The sequence below is a fragment of the Tachyglossus aculeatus genome, chromosome 5 (assembly GCF_015852505.1).
Source record: "Tachyglossus aculeatus isolate mTacAcu1 chromosome 5, mTacAcu1.pri, whole genome shotgun sequence".
NCBI lineage: Eukaryota > Metazoa > Chordata > Mammalia > Monotremata > Tachyglossidae > Tachyglossus > Tachyglossus aculeatus.
The window spans coordinates 7,091,476-7,106,840 of NC_052070.1; the positions used below are offsets into that span (position 1 = coordinate 7,091,476).

The 15,365-nt window shown below is 45.4% G+C and overlaps 1 protein-coding gene across 2 annotated transcripts in view; it reads right to left on the reverse strand.

Moving 5' to 3' along the window:
- Positions 1-15,365, reverse strand: part of GFPT1 (glutamine--fructose-6-phosphate transaminase 1) — a 173,714-nt gene that overhangs the window by 18,797 nt on the left and 139,552 nt on the right. For both annotated transcript variants that reach the window (XM_038746851.1, XM_038746852.1), the window contains 2 exons: positions 12,888-13,045; positions 548-662 (listed from right to left, as the gene is read on the reverse strand). In XM_038746851.1, coding sequence (XP_038602779.1) covers positions 548-662; positions 12,888-13,045 — 273 coding nt within the window. The remainder of the gene's footprint in view (positions 1-547; positions 663-12,887; positions 13,046-15,365) is intronic.

Genomic DNA, 15,365 nt, shown 5'->3' on the forward strand with positions numbered 1-15,365 from the left:
GCTGGGGTGGATACAAGCAAATTGGGTTGGACACAGTCCCTGTCCCACACGGGGCTCACAGTCTCAATCCCCATTTTACAGAGGAGGGAACTGAGGCAACGAGAAGTAAAAAGACTTGTCCAAGGTCACGCAGCAGGTAAGTGGCAGAGGCAGGATTAGAACCCACGACCTTCTGACCCCCAGGCCGGGGCTCTACTCCGGGCTGCTTCTCGCTGCGTCAGAGAGCGTAAGCTGGCTGTGGGCGGGGGATGTGTCCGTTTATCATCATCATCATCAATCCTATTTATTGAGCGCTTACTATGTGCAGAGCACTGTACTAAGCGCTTGGGAAGTACAAATTGGCAACATCTAGAGACAGTCCCGACCCAGCAGTGGGCTCACAGTCTAAAAGGGGGGAGACAGAGAACAAAACCAAACATACTAACAAAATAAAATAAATAGAATAGATATGGACAAATAAATCGTTTATTAAGTTGCCCTCCGCCAGGCGCTCAGTACAGCGCTCCTCACCCAGGAAGCAACGAACGAACGAACGCAATCGCGGTACCTGGCAACCCTTTCAAGCCTCGCATTATTTCTTTGCGTCTTTCTTGCATCGAAATTCGGTCGTCGCACATCATGAGGGCGAACATCACCAGGGACACAAACTGGCTCGTGTAAGCCTGAAACGGAGGGGGAAAAAGAAAAAAATAACAATTTGTGGTCAAATGGATTTAAAAAATAAAAATAAAAATACCGTCTGGAATGAAAGCCAGGAGCTAGGGGAAAATCCTGACTGGGTTTCTTGGTGGTTGGTTTTTTTTTTTTAATGGCATTTACTATGTGCGAGGTGCGTTTATTAAGTGATTTTAGACTTTTAGACCGTGAGCCCACTGTTGGGTAGGGACTGTCTCTATACGTTGCCAACTTGGACTTCCCAAGCGCTTAGTACAGTGCTCTGCACACAGTAAGCGCTCAATAAATACGATTGATGATGATGACTATGTGTAAGGTGCATTCATTAAGCGTTTACTATTCATTCATTCAAGCATACTTATTGAGCACTCACTGTGTGCAGAGCGCTGTACTAAGCGCTTGGGAAGTCCAAATCGGCAACATATAGAGACGGTCCCTACCCAACAATGGGCTTCCTAAGTGGAAGGCACTGTATTAATGCATATATGTTTATATGTATATATGTTTGTACATATTTATTACTCTATTTATTTTACTTGTACCTATCTATCCTATTTATTTTATTTTGTTAGTATGTTTGGTTTTGTTCTCTGTCTCCCCCTTTTAGACTGTGAGCCCGCTGTTGGGTAGGGACTGTCTCTATATGTTGCCAATTTGTACTTCCCAAGCGCTTAGTACAGTGCTCTGCGCATAGTAAGCGCTCAATAAATACGATTGATGATGATGATATTAAAGCACCGGGGTAATAATAATAATAATAATAATGGCATTTATTAAGCGCTTACTATGTGCAGGGCACTGTTCTAAGCACTGGGGAGGCTACAAGGTGATCAGGTTGTCTCACGGTGGGGGTCCCCAGTCAATCCCCGTTTTACAGATGAGGGAACTGAGGTAGAGTGAACAGTGCTAAGCGCTTAGTACAGTGCTCTGCACACAGTAAGCGCTCAATAAATACGATTGATTAAGTGACTTGCCCAAAGTTGCACAACTGACAATTGGCGGAGCCGGGATTTGAACCCGTGACCTCTGACTCCAAAGCCCGGGCTCTTTCCACTGAGCCACGCTGGGGTAGATATAAGCTAATCATTCATTCATTCAATCGTATTTACTGAGCGCTTACGGTGTGCAGAGCACTGAACTAATCAGGTTGTTTAAGCACTTACTAGTTGATAGGCACTGTACTAAGCGCTGGGGTGGATCCAAACAACTCGGGTTGGATGCAGGCCCCGTCCCCCATGGGGCTCACAGTCTGCATCCTCATTGGACAGATTCATTCATTCATTCATTCATTCAATCGTATTTATTGAGCGCTTACTGTGCGCAGAGCACTGTACTAAGCGCTTGGGAAGTACAAGTTGGCAACCTGAGGCCCAGAGAAGTGAAGTGACTTGCTCAAGGTCACCCATTCATTCAATTGCAGCGCGGCTCAGTGGAAAGAGCCTGGGGCTGGGAGTCAGAGGTCGTGGGTTCTAATCCCGGCTCCGCCAATTGTCAGCTGTGCGGCTTTGGGTAAGTCACTGAACTTCTCTGGGCCTCAGTTACCTCACCTGGAAAATGGGGGTGAAGACTGTGAGCCCCCCGTGGGACAACCTGATCACCTTGTAACCTCCCCAGCGCTTAGAACAATGAATGAATGAATGAATGAATGAATGAATGAAGTGACTTTTCCAAAGTCACCCAGCCGACAAGTGGCAGAGCCAGGATTAGAACCCATGACTCATTCTCTCTCTAGAACAGTGCTTTGCATATAGTAAGTGCTTAATAAATGCCATCATCATCATCATCATCATATCACTACTAATGATGATGATTCTTGTTTATGTACACACCTATAAATTTCTTTTTTTTACAAATTACTTCTATTAATGACCATCTCCCTCTCTAGACTGTAAGCGTGTTCATTCATTCATTCAATCGTATTTATTGAGCGCTTACTGTGTGCAGAGCACTGGACTAAGCGCTTGGGAAGTCCAAGTTGGCAACATATAGAGACGGTCTTTACCCAACAACAGTGGGCTCTCAGTCTAGTATATTACTCTATTTATTTATTTATTTTACTTGTACGTATTCTATTTATTTTATTTTGTTAATATATTTTGTTTTGTTCTCTGTCTCCCCCTTCTAGCCTGTGAGCCCGCTGTTGGGTAGGGACCGTCTCTAGATGTTGCCAACTTGGACTTCCCAAGTGCTTAGTCCAGTGCTCTGCACACAGTAAGCGCTCAATAAATACGATTGAATGAATGAAATGAATAGAAGGGGGAGACAGAGAACAGAACCAAACATATTAACAAAATAAAATAAATAGAATAAATATGTACAAATAAAATAAATAGAGTAATCAATCTGTACAAACATCTATACATATATACAGGTGCTGTGGGGAAGGGAAGGAGGTAAGGCGGGGGGATGGAGAGGGGGAGGAGGGCGGAGAACGTGTCTGCCAACTCTGTTGCATGGTATTCTCTATGTTACTCTATTTATTTACTTATTTATTTTACTGTTACTCTACTATTTATTGATTTTACTTGTACATATCCATCCTATTTATTTTATTTTGTTAGTATGTTTGGTTTTGTTCTCCGTCTCCCCCTTTTAGACTGTGAGCACACTGTTGGGTAGGGACTGTCTCTAGATGTTGCCAACTTGTCCTTCCCAAGCGCTTAGTACAGTGCTCTGCACACAGTAAGTGCTCAATAAGCACGATTGATTGATTGATTGATTGAATGAATTCAATCAAATGAACATCAGAGTCAGAAAGCACATTCCCTGCCCACAATGAGCTTACAGTCTACAGTCTCTAATAATAACAATAATAACGATGGCATTTATTAAGCGCTTGCTATGTGCAAAGCACTGTACTAAGCGCTGGGTAGGTTACAAGGTGATCAGGTTGTCCCATGGGGGGGCTCACAGTCTTAATCCCCATTTAACCGACGTGGTAACCGAGGCCCAGAGAAGTGAAGTGACTTGCCCAAAGTCACACAGCTGACAATTGGTGGAGCTGGGATTTGAACCCGTGACCTCTGACTCCAAAGCCCGAGCTCTTTCCACTGCGCCACGCTGCTTCTCTGAGTCTCTGCAGTCAGTAAGCGCTCAATAAATACCATTCACTGTTTGACTGCTCAGTCTTCTGTCCCCTTCCTATTGAAATATCTTTAATTTATTTTTAGTACTGTCTGTTTCCCCACTGTAGACTCTAAGCTCGTTATGGGCAGGGAATCAATCAATCAATCCTATTTATTGAGAGCTTACTTTGTGCAGAGCACTGTACTAAGCGCTTGGGAAGTACAAGTTGGCAACATATAGAGACGGTCCCTACCCAACAGTGGGCTCACAGTCTAAAAGGGGGAGACAGAGAACAAAACCAAACATACTAACAAAATACAATAAATAGAATAGATAGGTACAAGTAAAATAAATAAATGTGTTTGTTATAGTGTCCTCTCCAAAACGCTCACTACAGTGCTCTGCACGCGGCAAACGCTCAACAAATACAACTGAACGAATCGATGTCCACCACTTTGTCCCCCCGACTCCTGAGGCGGCGAAGCGGTTAGAGGAGTCGGAGGTCGTGGGTTCTAATCCCGGCTCCGCCCCTTGTCTGCTGTGGGACCTTGGGTAAGTCACTTCACCTCTCTGGGCCTCAGCGCCTTCGCCTGTAAAATGGGGGGATTGAGCCCGTGAGCCCCACGTGGGACGGGGCCGCGTCCCACCCGATTCGCCGGTATCCGCCCCGGCCCTTACTACAGCGCCCGACACATAGTGAGCGCTTAACCAATACCATGATTATTAAAAGACCGAGGAGAGAAGAATGATCTGTTCCTATATTCTGTATTGGCCTGTATATTCTGTATTCTATATTCTTCTAGACTGTGAGCCCACTGTTGGGTAGGGACCGTCTCTATATGTTGCCAACTTGTACTTCCCAAGCGCTTAGTACAGTGCTCGGCACACAGTAAGCGCTCAATACGATTGATTGATTGATTAATAAATGCCATCATTATTATTACAAGTGGCGGAGCTGGGATTAGAACCCACAACCTCTGACTTCCAATAATGATAATAATAATAATAATAATAATGGCATTTATTAAGCGCTTACTATGTGCAAAGCACTGTTCTAAGCCCAGGCTCTTGTCGCTAAACCATGCTGCTTCTCTAATACCTGCGCAACTGGGAGCTAGAGAAATTCTGTTCTCCTCCCGACTTGAGTTGTTCTTCTCTCTATCGCCTGTCTGTCCTTGGCCCTTATACTGCTGTCAATCAATCAATCAATCAATCGTATTTATTGAGCGCTTACTGTGTGCAGAGCACTGTACTAAGCGCTTGGGAAGTACAAGTTGGGAAGTACACTGTTGGGTAGGGACTGTCTCTATATGTTGCCAACTTGTACTTCCCAAGCGCTTAGTACAGTGCTCTGCACACAGTAAGCGCTCAATAAATACGATTGATTGATTGATTAAATACGATTATAACATTATACATTGCAAAAACCACCAGAGTAAGTATTTCTGCGTCTAATTCCCACCTTTATCCTCTTTTCCAGTGCTAATCATTGTGCTCTGCATACAGTAAGCGCATAGTAGATAGAGCCCAAGACCGAGAGTCAGAAGATCATGGGTACTAATCCTGGCTCCACCACTTGTCTGCCGTGTGACCCTGGGCAAGTCACTTCACTCCTCTGTGCCTCAGTTCCTTCATCTGTAAAATGGGGATGAAGACTGTGAGCCCCCGGAGGGACAACCTGATCACCTTGTATCCTCCCCAGCGCTTAGAACAATGCTTTGCACATAGTAAGCGCTTAATAAATGCCATTATTATTATTATTACTACAGTGCCTGGAACATAGCAAGCGCTTTACAAATAGCAGAATTATTATTATACTATTACTGCTACTGTCTCCCCCTTTTAGACTGTGAGCCCGTTTTTGGGTAGGGACCGTCTCTATATGTTGCCTCTCTCTATATGTTGCTGTGCACACAGTAAGCACTCAATAAATACGATTGATTGACTGATCGACAGTAGTAGTGATAATAATAATAATAATTGTTTTTAAGCACTTACTATGTGCCCTTCAAGGCCCTACTGGAAGCTCACCTCCTCCAGGAGGCCTTCCCAGACTGAGCCTCTTCCTTCCTCTCCCCCTCGCCCCCCTCTCCATCCTCCCCATCTTACCTCCTTCCCTTCCCCACAGCACCTGTATATATGTATATATGTTTGTACATATTTATTACTCTATTTATTTTACTTGTACATATCTATTCTATTTATTTTATTTTGTTAGTATGTTTGGTTTTGTTCTCTATCTCCCCCTTCTAGACTGTGAGCCCACGGTTGGGTAGGGACTGTCTCTATATGTTGCCAACTTGGACTTCCCAAGCGCTTAGTACAGCGCTCTGCACACAGTAAGCGCTCAATAAATACGATTGATTGATTGATTGTACTTCCCAAGCGCTTAGTACAGTGCCCTGCACACAGTAAGCGCTCAATAAACGACTGAATGAATGAATAAATACGATTGAATGAATGAATGCTACTACTAAATACTAATATAAAGGACAACTGTAGCCCTCTCTCAAAGGATTTTTTAGGTTTATAATATGCACACAGTAAGCGCTCAATAAATACGATTGAATGAATGAATGAATGAATATTATTAAAAGGTGTATTAAGCTCCAGGAGCAGATATTTCAGGCAATCAGTGAAACTGACTGAGGGCTTATTATGTGCAGAGCACTGAACTAAGCACTTGGGCGAACAAAGAATTAACAGACATGTTCCCTGTCCATAACGTGGCTTAGTGGAAAGAGCCCAAGCTTGGGAGTCAGAGGTCGTGGGTTCTAATCCCAGTGCTGCCACTTGCCAGCTGTGTGACTTTGGGCATGTCACTTTGCTTCTCTGTGCCTCAGTTCCCTCATCTGTAAAACTGGGATTAAGACTGTGAGCCCCACGTGGGATAAGCTGATGACCTTGTATCTCCCCCAGCGCTTAGAACAGTCCTTGGCACATAGTAAGCGCTTAACAAGTACCATGATTATTTAATCATTTATTATAGCGAGCTTACAGTCTACAGGGGGAGACATCATCAATCGTATTTATTGAGCGCTTACTGTGTGCAGAGCACTGTACTAAGCGCTTGGGAAGTACAAATTGGCAACATATAGAGACAGTCCCTACCCAACAGTGGGCTCACAGTCTAAAAGACTGCATTCACACAAACAATTTATGATATAAAATTTAATGTGGCTTAGTGGAAAGAGCCCGGGCTTGGGAGCCAGAGATCGTGAGTTCTAATTCTGCTCCGCCACTTGTCAGCTGTGTGACTTTGGGCAAGTCATTTCACTTTTCTGGGCCTCAGTGACCTCATCTGGAAAACGGGGATGAAGCCTGTGAGCCCCACGCGGGACAACCTGCTTACCTTGTATCTACCCCAGAGGTGCTTGGCACATAGTAATCAATGAATCAATCAATCGTATTTATTGAGCGCTTACTGTGTGCAGAGCACTGTACTAAGCGCTTGGGAAGTCCAAGTTGGCAAAATACAGAGACAGTCCCTACCCAACAGTGGGCTCACAGTCTAGAAGGGGGAGACAGAGAACAAAACCAAACATACTAACAAAATAAAATAAATAGAATAGATATGTACAAGTAAAATAAATAGAGTAATAAATCTGTACAAACATATATACATATATACAGGTGCTGTGGGGAAGGGAAGGAGGTAAGATGGGGGGGATGGAGAGTGGGCCGAGGGGGAGAAGAAGGAAGAGGCTCAGTCTGGGAAGGCCTCCTGGAGGAGGTGAGCTTTCAGGAGGGCCTTGAAGGGCACATAGTCAGTGCTTAAATATTATTATTATTATTATTATTATTACTATCAATCAATCAATCGTATTTATTGAGCACTTACTGTGTGCAGAGCACTGTACTAAGCGCTTGGGAAGTACTACTACTACATTAGTGCTGTGGTGTTGGAGGCGTGGCCAAGCTCAACTCTGCCCAGTTAACTCAAGACAGAGAGGCAGGACTCGAATCCAACGGCCAACACTTTACGAGTTTTAATTCCCCCCCCAGAAATTCCAGATACAATTCCAAGGATCTCTAAAGGATCTCGCGTTGGGCGAGGTGAACACGGCCCGGAGACAAACAGCTAACTCTGAGGTTTCGTAACCTCCTCCTGAATTTTCCATGATCGAATTCCCCGGTGGACTGGTTAAAAAAAAAAGAAGAAGAAGAAGAAAAGAAGTTCCCCACTGTGGTTTGGGCTGAAATTCCGTGACAGGCTGACATCACCTCCCGCTTTTCCCCAAACCGAATTAAATCGGAGCAGATTTCGTCCCGGCCGGGCGGTCGAGTTTGACGAACCGAAGCAGACTCACGCGGACAAAGGAACTCTCAATTTCTGAAACCGCCCGCGGAGGGAAGCCTCAAAAAATTCCTCTTGCGTTTGAACGGTTCCCTAATTCCTGTCTTTTTTCGGGACGGAGCGCTAGGCCCCGGCATTCCGAGTCCCACGGAGGCGAGCCGAATCGTCTCGGAGTGTGAAATCCATCATCACCATCATCGATCGTATTTATTGAGCGCTTACTGTGCGCAGAGCACTGTACTAAGCGCTTGGGAAGTAGAAGTTGGCAACACATAGAGACAGTCCCTACTACCCAACAGTGGGCTATCCGTCAGTCGGTGGTATTTATTGAGCGCTAACTGTGTGCGGGGCACTGGACTAGGCGCTTGGGAGAGGAAGATCCGACCGGGTTGTTGGCCACGTTCCCCGCCCACGATGAGGTAACTTCATCCTCATAGATGGTAATAATAATAATAATAATAATAATAATAATAATAATAATGATGGCATTTATTAAGCGCTTACTATGTGCAAAGCACTGTTCTAATAATAATAATAATGATGATGGCATTTATTAAGCGCTTACTATGTGCAAAGCACTGTTCTAATAATAATAATAATGATGGCATTTGTTAAGCGCTTACTATGTGCAAAGCACTGTTCTAAGCACTGGGGAGGTTACAAGGTGATCAGGTTGTCCCACGGGGGGAGCTCACGGTCTTCATCCCCATTTTCCAGTTGAGGTCACTGAGGCACAGGGAAGTGAAGTGACTTGCCCAAAGTCACCCAGCTGACAACTGGCAGAGCTGGGATTTGAACCCATGACCCCTGACTCCAAAGCCTCTGAGCCACGCTGCTTCTCTTACTGAACGCGGTAGAGCACTGTACTAAGCGCTTGGGAGAATACAATAACCAAGTTGGCGGACACGATGCCTGCCCACGACGAGCTTACAGTCTCGGGGGAGAGACAGACATTTACTCGGTGAATATATCTGTCTTCATTGTACTGGACTACCTCCAGATACTAACAATAATTAATAATAATTATGATATTTGTTAGGCGCTTACTATGTGCCAAGCACTGTTCTAAGCGCTGGGGGGGATACAGGGTCATCAGGTTGTCCCACGTGGGGCTCACACTTTCAGTCCCCATTTTAGAGAAATTAAGTGACTTGCCCAATTCACTTTAAGCAACTTTAAGCTAGTTGCTAGCACGGAATACGTCTTGTTTATAGTCCTACTAGGCGCTCTCCAAGCGTTCAGTACAGTGCTCTGCACACAGTCACTGCTCAATAAATACTATCGACTGACATTAAGCGAATCGTGCATAATATCAGGGGGAAAATTACTTTCAGACTCCATTCCTGAACCACAAAAAAGCAGAATTTCCGTTCAACGTGGAGGGAAATGGGCACCCAACGTAGATTGCTGGTCCTCGTAGTAGGCGCCTAACAAATACCACAATTACTACAAATGAATCAGGAGGCAGTGGGGCCTAGTGGGTAGGCCCCCTCTCCCCCCTCTCCATCCCCCCCGTCTTACCTCCTTCCCTTCCCCACAGCACCTGTATATATGTATATATATGTTTGTACAGATTTATTACTCTATTGATTTATTTTACTTGTACATAACTACTCTACTTATTTTATTTTGTTAATATGTTTGGTTTTGTTCTCTGTCTCCCCCTTCTAATAATCATCACGTTGGTATTTGTTAAGCGCTTACTATGTGCCAAGCACTGTTCTAAGCGCTGGGAGAGATACAAGGTGATCAGGTTGTCCCACGTGGGGCTCACAGCCTTCATCCCCATTTGACAGATGAGAGAACTGAGGCCCAGAGAAGTGAAGTGACTTGCCCAAAGTCACACGGCTGACAATTGGCAGAGCCGGGATTGGAACCCATGACCTTTGACCTCTGTTCTCTGTCTCCCCCTTTTAGACTGTGAGCCCACTGTTGGGTAGGGACTGTCTCTATGTGTTGCCAATTTGTACTTCCCAAGCGCTTAGTACAGTGCTCTGCACACAGTAAGCGCTCAATAAATACGATTGATTGATTGATTGATTGATTGATTTGACTCCAAAGCCCGGGCTCTTTCTACTGAGCCACGCTGCTTCTAGACTGTGAGCCCGCTGTTGGGTAGGGACCGTCTCTCTATGTTGCCAACTTGGACTTCCCAAGCGCTTAGTACAGTGCTCTGCACACAGTAAGCGCTCAATAAATACAATTGATTGATTGATTGATTGATTGATAGAGCCCGGGCCTGAGAGTCAGAAGGTCACGGGTTCTCATCCCTGCTCCGCACCAAGTCTGCAGCGTGATCTTGGCGTGGCTTAGAGGCAAGAGCCCGGGCTTGAGAGTCAGAGGTCGTGGGTTCTAATCCCGGCTCCGCCACGTGTCTGCTGAGTGACCTTGGGCAAGTCACTTCACTTCTCTGGGCCTCAGTTCCCTCATCTGTAAAATGGGGATGAAGACTGGGAGTCCCACGTGGGACAACCTGATTACCTTGTATCTACCCAGTGCTTAGAACAGTGCTTGGCACAAAGTAAGAGCTTAACAAAAACTCTCATTATTATTATTATTACTTCACATCTCTGGGCCTCAGTGACCTCATCTGTAAAATGGGTGTTCCACGTGGGACAGGGACTGTGTCCAACCTGGTTTGATGGTATCCACCCTAGTGCTTAGTACAGTGCCTGGAACATAGTAATAATAATAATAATAATGGCATTTATTAAGCGCTTACTATGTGCAAAGCACTGTTCTAAGCGCTGGGGAGGTTACAAGGTGATCAGGTTGTCCCACAGGGGGCTCACAGTCTTCATCCCCATTTTACAGAAGAGGGAACTGAGACACAGAGAAGTGAAGTGATTTGCCCAAAGTCACACAGCTGACAAGTGGCGGAGCCGGGATTTGAACCCACGACCTCTGACTCCAAAGCCCGGGCTCTTTCCACTGTGCCACGTAAGTGCTTAAAGTGCTCCAGCGCTTAGAACAGTGCTTCGCACATAGTAGGCGCTTAACAAATGCCATCATTATTATCATTATTAAATATTTAAAAATTAAAAAAATAAAATAAAATAAAAAAGAGAATCAGCATGGCTAGGTGGAAAGAGCCCGGGCTTTGGAGTCAGAGGTCATGGGTTCAAATCCCGGCCCTGCCAACTGTCAGCTGTGTGACTTTGGGCAAGTCACTTCACTTCTCTGGGCCTCAGTTCTCTCATCTGTAAAATGGGGGTTAAGACTGTGAGCCCCACGTGGGACAACATGATCGCCTTGTAAACCCCCCCCAGCGCTTAGAACAGTGCTTTGCACATAGTAGGCGCTTAATAAATGCCATCATTATTATTATTCAATATCAATCAATCAATCGTATTTATTGAGCACTTACTGTGTGCAGAGCACTGTACTAAGCGCTTGGGAAGTCCAAGTTGGCAACATAGAGAGACGGTCCCTACCCAACAGGGGGCTCACACTCTAAAAGTTATTATTACACAGCAAGCGCTCAATAAATACGTTTGAATGAATAAACGAACGAATACAAAATCACCACTGATTGATCTCTGCTGTTACTATTGTTGAGCCCAGGGCTTAGAAACGTAATTTCTAAAACCTAATTGGGGAAGCAGCGTGGCTCAGTGGAAAGAGCGCGGTCTTTGGAGTCCGAGGTCATGGGTTCAAGTCCCGCCTCCGCCACTTGTCAGCTGTGTGACTTGGGGCAAGTCACTTCACTTCTCTGGGCCTCCGTTCCCTCATCTGTAAAATGGGGGTTAAGACTGTGAGCCCCACGCGGGACAACCTGATCGCCTTGTAAACCCCCCCAGCGCTTAGAACAGTGCTTTGCACATAGTAGGCGCTTAATAAATGCCATCATTATTATTATTCAATATCAATCAATCAATTGTATTTATTGAGCGCTTACTGTGTGCAGAGCACTGTACTAAGCGCTTGGGAAGTCCAAGTTGGCAACATAGAGAGACGGTCCCTACCCAACAGGGGGCTCACAGTCTAAAAGTTATTATTACACAGCAAGCGCTCAATAAATACGTTTGAATGAATAAACGGATGAATTCAAAATCACCACTGATTGATCGCTGCTGCTACTAGCAGAAGCAGCATGCTCAGTGGAAAAGAGCCCGGGCTTTGGAGTCAGGGGTCATGGGTTCAAATCCCGGCTCCGCCACTTGTCGGCTGTGTGACTTGGGGCAAGTCACTTCACTTCTCCGGGCCTCGGTTCCCTCATCTGTAAAATGGGGGTTAAGACTGTGAGCCCCACGCGGGACAACATGATCGCCTTGCGGCACTTAGAACAGTGCTTTGCACATAGTAAGCGCTTAATACATGCCATTATTATTGTAATTATTATTTAGAACAGTGCTTTGCACATAGTAAGCGCTTAATAAATGCCATTATTATTATTATTATTGTTTAGAACAGTGCTTTGCACATAGTAAGCGCTTAATAAATGCCATTATTATTGAAATTATTATTTAGAACAGTGCTTTGCACATAGTAAGCGCTTAATAAATGCCATTATTATTATAATTATTGTTTAGAACAGTGCTTTGCACATAGTAAGCGCTTAATAAATGCCATTATTATAATTATTATTTAGAACAGTGCTTTGCACATAGTAAGCGCTTAACAAGTCTTTTAGACTGTGAGCCCACTGTTGGGTAGGGACTGTCTCCATGTGATGCCAATTGGTACTTCCCAAGCGCTCAGTACAGTGCTCTGCACATAGTAGGCGCTCAATAAATATGATTGATTGATTGATCGATTAACAAATACCATTATTATTATTATTATTATTATTAGTAGTAGTAGTACTACTGTTGAGCCCAGGGTTTCGAAGCGTAATCTGGGCCTTTACCTTGGTGCTGGCCACGCCGATCTCCGGCCCGGCGTTGATGTGGACCCCGCAGTCCGTCTCCCTGGAGATGGAGCTCCCCACCGTGTTGGTGACCCCGACGGTGAGCGCCCCGCGCTCTTTGCAATACCTCAGGCCCATCAGGGTGTCCGCCGTCTCCCCTAAAGGAACCCCGAAAAACACAAAGCGGTTCGAACGCGCACCCCGCCGCCGCCGCCGCTCTCCCAAATCCCGTTGTTCGGTAGGGACCGCGTCTCTATACGTTGCCAACTTGCAGGCGCTTAGCACAGTGCTCTGCGTACAGTAAGCCCTCAATTAATACGACTGACTGAATGAACGATCGTTCTTTCCACTCCTGCCCCCCCGTCTTTTTCCAATCACGCACTTTCATTCATTCATTCATTCATTCAATCGTATTTATTGAGCGCTTACTATTCGGTCACACTCACTGTTGGGTAGGGACCGTCTCTATATGTTGCCAACTTGCAGGTGCTTAGCACAGTGCTCTGCATACAGTAAGCGCTCAATAAATACGACTGACTGAATGAACGATCGTTCTTCCCACTCCTGCCCCCCTTTTCCAATCACGCACTTTCATTCATTCATTCAATCGTATTTATTGAGCGCTTACTATTCGGTCACACTCTGTGAGCCCGCTGTTGGGTAGAGACCGTCTCTATATATTGCCAACTTGCAGGTGCTTGGCACAGTGCTCTGCGTACAGTAAGCGCTCAATAAATACGACTGACTGAATGAACGATCGTTCTTTCCACTCCTGCCCCCCGTCTTTTTCCAATCACGCACTTTCATTCATTCATTCATTCATTCAATCGTATTTATTGAGCGCTTACTATTCGGTCACACTCACTGTTGGGTAGGGACCGTCTCTATATGTTGCCAACTTGCAGGCGCTTAGCACAGTGCTCTGCGTACAGTAGGCGCTCAATAAATACGACTGAGTGAATGAACGATCGTTCTTTCCACTCCTGCCCCCCCATCTTTTTCCAATCGCGCACTTTCATTCATTCATTCATTCAATCGTATTTATTGGGCGCTTACTATACAGTCGCACTCTGTGAGCCCACTGTTGGGTAGGGACCGTCTCTATATGTTGCCAACTTGCAGGCGCTTAGCACAGTGCTCTGCATACAGTAAGCGCTCAATAAATACGACTGACTGAATGAACGATCGTTCTTTCCACTCCTGCCCCCCGTCTTTTTCCAATCATGCACTTTCATTCATTCATTCATTCAATCGTATTTATTGAGCGCTTACTATTCGGTCACACTCACTGTTGGGTAGGGACCGTCTCTATATGTTGCCAACTTGCAGGCGCTTAGCACAGTGCTCTGCGTACAGTAGGCGCTCAATAAATACGACTGAGTGAATGAACGATCGTTCTTTCCACTCCTGCCCCCCCATCTTTTTCCAATCGCGCACTTTCATTCATTCATTCATTCAATCGTATTTATTGGGCGCTTACTATACAGTCGCACTCTGTGAGCCCACTGTTGGGTAGGGACCGTCTCTATATGTTGCCAACTTGCAGGCGCTTAGCACAGTGCTCTGCATACAGTAAGTGCTCAATAAATACGACTGACTGAATGAACGATCGTTCTTTTCACTCCTGCCCCCCGTCTTTTTCCAATCACGCACTTTCATTCATTCATTCATTCATTCAATCGTATTTATTGAGCGCTTACTATTCGGTCACACTCACTGTTGGGTAGGGACCGTCTCTATATGTTGCCAACTTGCAGGCGCTTAGCACAGTGCTCTGCGTACAGTAGGCGCTCAATAAATACGACTGAGTGAATGAACGATCGTTCTTTCCACTCCTGCCCCCCCATCTTTTTCCAATCGCGCACTTTCATTCATTCATTCATTCAATCGTATTTATTGGGCGCTTACTATACAGTCGCACTCTGTGAGCCCACTGTTGGGTAGGGACCGTCTCTATATGTTGCCAACTTGCAGGCGCTTAGCACAGTGCTCTGCATACAGTAAGCGCTCAATAAATACGACTGACTGAATGAACGATCGTTCTTTCCACTCCTGCCCCCCGTCTTTTTCCAATCATGCACTTTCATTCATTCATTCATTCATTCAATCGTATTTATTGAGCGCTTACTATTCGGTCACACTCACTGTTGGGTAGGGACCGTCTCTATATGTTGCCAACTTGCAGGCGCTTAGCACAGTGCTCTGCGTACAGTAGGCGCTCAATAAATACGACTGAGTGAATGAACGATCGTTCTTTCCACTCCTGCCCCCCCATCTTTTTCCAATCGCGCACTTTCATTCATTCATTCATTCAATCGTATTTATTGGGCGCTTACTATACAGTCGCACTCTGTGAGCCCACTGTTGGGTAGGGACCGTCTCTATATGTTGCCAACTTGCAGGCGCTTGGCACAGTGCTCTGCGTACAGTAAGCGCTCAATAAATACGACTGAGTGAATGAACGATCGTTCTTTCCAC